The sequence below is a fragment of the Hordeum vulgare genome, chromosome 2H, assembly GCF_904849725.1.
Source record: "Hordeum vulgare subsp. vulgare chromosome 2H, MorexV3_pseudomolecules_assembly, whole genome shotgun sequence".
NCBI classification, from domain to species: domain Eukaryota; kingdom Viridiplantae; phylum Streptophyta; class Magnoliopsida; order Poales; family Poaceae; genus Hordeum; species Hordeum vulgare.
The window spans coordinates 80,726,340-80,731,636 of NC_058519.1; the positions used below are offsets into that span (position 1 = coordinate 80,726,340).

A 5,297-nucleotide genomic window follows, 5' to 3' on the forward strand; every position below is an offset into this window, starting at 1 on the left:
TGTCAGCGGGCTTCCATGCAAAAATGTCCCAGTTCTCACGGAGGAATTGGATGAGCTCGGCTTCCTATTTAGGATCGAGGGTGGTGGAGATGTTCGTTGGAGCAGCGGTGTCGTCCGTCGGGTGGATGCTGACCTTCTTCGTCTCTCCCGCCGACTGGAATGTGGACTCCGAAGCTGGCTTCTTCGAACGCATCAAGTCAGCGGGGTCGATTGTCTTCTTGTACTCGTCGAGCTCGAGGACAGCCATCTGTTGATCAGCGATCCTCGATCCCTGCTGCAGACACTCCTCGGCCCACTGCCGATTGCCTGTGATAGTGATCACACCTTTTGGGCCTGACATCTTCAGCTTCAGGTACACGTAACATGGACGTGCCATGAAACGCGCATACGCCGGGCGGCCCAGAATCGCGTGGTACGCACTCTGGAAGTCCACCACCTCGAACGTCAGTTTCTCCTTGCGGAAGTTCTTGTCGGAGCCGAAGACGACGTCCAACGCGATCTGGCCGAGTGACTTGGACTTTCGTCCAGGGACGACTCCATGGAACCGCATGCTGCTCTCGCTAAGTTTGGACATCGGAATGCCCATCCCCTTGAGAGTGTCAGCGTACATGATGTTCAAGCCGCTGCCGCCGTCCATGAGGACTTTGCGCAGTCGGACTCCTTCCACCACCGGGTCGACGACCAGGGCCTGCCTCCCTGGGGTGGGTACGTGTGCTGGATGATCCGACTGGTCAAAGGTGATCGCAGTCTGAGATCATTTGAGGAACGTGGGGTTGGTCGGGGTGGCCATGTTCACCTCCCTGTTCACCAACTTCAGTCGACTCTTGCTTTCAACGTCAGCAAAAATCATTAGCGTGGCATGGACTTGGGGGAACGGATCCTCCTTGTCCTCCTCATCCTGTTCATTGTCCTTTTCACTCGGCTGCGCTTCGCCGAACCCCTAGATCAGGAGGCGACATTGCCGAGTGGTATGCTTCGAAAGTATGGCGTTGCCCTCTTCATCCATCTTCGTGTGGATTGGACATGGCTGGTCCAGGATGTGGTTTCCGAACTGCTTCTTCTTGGGGGTGAACTGAGCCTTCCCCTTGCCCTTGAACTTGGCATTGGTAACGGCTGTGGCCTCTGTCTGAGGAGTGGGCGGAGCTTTCTTCTTCTGCTTCCGAGTGCTGTTCCCATCTCCATCGGCGACTGCTTTGTGCTTGCCGCTACGAATGCGGTCCTCTTCTTCGCCATTCGCATAGCGTGCTGCTATCTCCATCATCTTGCTCATGGAGATGTCGCCTATTCGACCGAACTTCAGGTACAGATCTCTGTACCGCACGCCTGCCTTGAACGCGCAGACTGCTTGGTGCTCTGTGACGTTCTCCACCGTGTGGTAGAGGGTTGTCCAACGCTGGATGAAATCGCGCAAGGGCTCATTCTGCTTCTGGACACAGTGCTGGAGCTCCACGAGACCAGCAGGGCGTTTGCACGTCCCCTCGAAGGTCCTGATGAAGACTCGGGCCAGATCTGCCCAGCTATAGATGCTTGAAGGAGCCAATTGGTTTAGCCATGCTCGTGTCGAGCCGTCGAGCATCAGGGAGAGATGTTTCATGGCGACCTGGTCGTCTCCTCCGCCGATCTGGACTGCCACTCGGTAGTCGTCCAGCCACGTTTCTGGCTTGGATTCTCCTGTAAACTTGCTGATCCCCGTCATCAATCGGAAGTTGGGAGGGATGTCAGCCGAACGGATGGCTCGACTGAAACACTCGGGGCCAGAGACGATGGTCCTGCTTCTACTCGGACGGTCTACATCGTGACCATCGCGGTGGGCCCGGCCCCTGTCGACCCTCCTCTGGGCGATATATTCTCTTGCGTCAGGCCTTGGATCATAAGTGTCACCGACCGAACGCCGATCATCATGATGTCGGGGCCCGTAGGGCCCACCCCGCGGAGGGGTGCGTGAACGGCGACGATCTTCGGGATTCATGGAACGGCTGTCTCCCCTGTGTCGCTGATGAGAACCGGGGCTGTGAACTGACCGATGCGTGTTCGCGCGAACGGAACTATTGTAGATCCTGTTGTGCGAGTGAGAAACCGCCGAATTTTGCTGCTACGCCGTGTGCAGCAGGGCACGGATCTGCTCGATCCCTCTGCCAGCCTCTCAATCAGTCACCTGGAGGGAATCGGCTATCTTGGCGGCGGCAGCCAGGTTGAGGACGGGTGTGCGGAACACCTGCACGTTGCTCTGATGAGTGCGCCGACTGGCAGAACGGCGGGGCTGACGGCGAGCGCCGGATGTTTCGCCAACCTCGTGCTCGTTTCGGCCGGTTTGGCGGGGCTTTCATGGGAGTTGGCCATGTGTACTTCGGCTGCAGGCCCGCGACCTACGTACTCGGAAGGAAACTCAGTCGGAACTGAGTCCGAGCACTGGGACGGCGGCGCAACTACAACCGACTCGAGGAGCGCCACTTGTGAAGACGCGCTCTGGCGCGCCTGGGCGTGTTGCACCCAACGCCGGAGCCGCGGACGGCGAGACCGCTTGTTGCGACGCGTGACGGGGGCGAAGGTCGACACCGGAGCCGACTGCTGGAGAAGAAGGATGCCGCGGGCGCCGACACGGAAGTGCGTAGCCCCGTGACTGAGGAGCGCCTCGACGTCGAGAGGGGTATCTCGAAGCCATGCCGAATCGTCGACGATGAAGGAGAGAGCGCCGAAGAGGATCTCGTGACCCATGCTCGAATCTCAATCGGATGACATGATGAAAAGATGTAGTCGCAAACTCACCGGAAGTCGCTTAGACGCCTGCCCCACGGTGGGCGCCAACTGGCGTGGGTATAAGTCTGACAGTAGATGTGTAGGGTACGAAAGGATGGGCAGAGCCTTAGCTACGGCGAGGTTGTATGAGTTCAGGCCCCTCTACGGTGGAGGTAAAAGCCGTACGTCTCAGTGCTCTTGGAGCTTGATGTCGAGTGGAATATGGATTACAATGAATTGCTAACCCCTGCACCAGTGGGGAAGGGCGACTTATATAGAGTGCGTGGCCCTTCACAACGGTTCGGTGCACAGGGGTGGAGTAGTGATGATTAAATGTCTACGTTACAGGTAACGTATGCCTTAAATGTTAATAAAGGTACATGAAAACGTATGACCGTTGCCTTCTAAGGGGTTATGATGTACAGAATGAAATCCAGTCGGTAAGTTTGATACGCTCCTAACGCTCATCTCCGATTAGATGATGGAGGAATCGTCACCGACTGAATGATGGGAAGTCCTTAATTAATTCGAAACTGATTAAGAGCCTTGTCCCTTATAAAGGATAGTCCTTGGGTAGGACCTGTAGGGCAGGCCTATGACTCTACCCTAGGAATATAACCCCATCAAGTGGCCTCTCTCTATCGTCTTGCACAGGGAGGGACCCAAATAGTATGCTCTCAGGTCTGAGCGTTGAAGCCTCAAGCTTGAACTGTCAGCCTTGATTTGTCGACACGATTTGGCAGAGACAGATTCGATGACTATGCCAAAAGGCAGGATCATTTGCTACGTGAAAGTGAAGATCAATATTGGAGGCAATGTATAATCAAGACGACTGAGATCGCCAAAGTTTTATTTATGATCAATTGGCAAAATCAGTTCGGTCCATCAATAAACTCGAGAATTAGTGCGTTAATTTGTTGCACAATCCATCCACCCAGACTCTTGGAGGCCGTCCTCGAGGAACCTGACGAACTGGAACAGGTTCATCCTGCCGTCCGTGGACCCGCAGCTCGACGAGATCGTCGCCTCGCACGCGGCGGAGTCGACATCCGGGAGCCCGAGCCTGGTCAGGGCGCCCTGCAGGTCCGCGGCGCCGATGAACCCGTCCGCATCGCCGTCGAACACGGCGAACGCGCGCCGCACCTCCGCGAAGCTCGGCTCCTCGGCGTCGAACAGCCGGGACACCTCGTTGTGGCCCATGCTGGCCCTCAGCCCCTCGCCGGCACCGGTCACTCCCAGCCCGATTCTAGCCATGATGGCCTCCACCTCCTCCTTCCTCATCTCCTCGGCGTCGGCGTCGGCGTCCTCGCAGCACGGTACTGAAGATGTTGCGTACGTGCACTTGGCGCAAGCCGCGGCCGGCGAGGGGACGACGATCGACCTGGCGAAGGACCGAAGGAAGGAAGCATAGTTGTAGAATAAGGCGGAGGCGACGGTGCCGAGGAAGCCGAGGAAGTAGGGGATGAGCAGCAGCGGCTCTCGGAACGAGAGCGCGCGGGGGAGGACCGGTCGCGGCGCAATCGCGTCTGCCATCGCTAGAGGCTAGAATGCAAACAGTTGGTGCCGGCTAGAATGGAGAATGCTGCGCGCGTGTACAAGGTGAGGTGAGGATAGAGGGAGGGCGGGGGTTTATATGACGAGCCGGGCATGGAATATGATGGAGTAAAGAAGTCTGGTGGAGGGAGGAAGCTCCTTTGCATTGCATGGCGTTGGGTGATGGCAACTTGGCACGGCGCGCGCTCGAGGGAAGCTGCGTGCGTGCGTGCGTGCTTCCCTCCAACGTGGGAGCATCTACCGACTTGCAAATCAGGCCCCGCGTAACGCGTCCATGATGAGGGTCCATCGGTCCCTCTTATATTGTGCCGTACCCATATCCATATACCTCAAATGTCTTTACCTACTAATAAAGCACGGATAACTTCTGTCCGTACGTCATCGAAATTGCTTTTGAAGTTGGTCAAAATTACCCACCAATGCCACCCGTAAGTCAAAAAACGATTCAGTTTTTTCTTTCACCGGCCCGCACGTATTATCTGAACCTATGCCGCCATATTATGTCCATGGTGAAGGACTAGCAGGATGGAGAGAGCCTTGCTCTTCTTAGTTGAAGACCCAGGTTCGATTCCCTCTGCACTCTGTTTTTGCGGCTGGAGCGACGAGTGGAGCAGATCCACAGTCCATTGAAGGTTGGACAACACGGCGAGCACTGGACGTCGTCTGACTTCCATACAGCTACGCGGAAGATGCAGATTTCCAAATCAGATGACCTAATGCGGACAAGCACGGAATGAATTAGATCGGATTCATTTCAAATCGCAACTAGGCCGGGATGAGAACGACACCCCTCCGTTTCATGGCCGAATCCGGCGGCAGCTTGAGGTCCGTCGAGCTGGAGCTCATGGGGCGCGACCATGGCTCCATGGGGCAAATCCTGAGGAAAAGAGAAAGAGAGATGGGGCGGTGAGGAGGAGGAGAGGGAGAGAGAGAAACGGAAGGAGAGGGAGAGGCCAGCGGGGCACCGGCCTGCTGGAGGTCGCCAGCACCGGCCAGAGCTCCTGGAG

General features: G+C 56.7%; 1 protein-coding gene across 1 annotated transcript; it reads right to left on the reverse strand.

Annotated features, from left to right (window-relative positions):
• Window positions 1-3,577: 3,577 nt before the first annotated feature.
• Window positions 3,578-4,277, reverse strand: LOC123429647 (probable calcium-binding protein CML46). Its single transcript, XM_045113661.1, has one exon. The coding sequence runs from the start codon at window positions 4,267-4,269 to the stop codon at window positions 3,646-3,648; it is 624 nt and encodes a 207-aa protein (XP_044969596.1). The 5' UTR covers window positions 4,270-4,277; the 3' UTR covers window positions 3,578-3,645.
• Window positions 4,278-5,297: the final 1,020 nt, after the last annotated feature.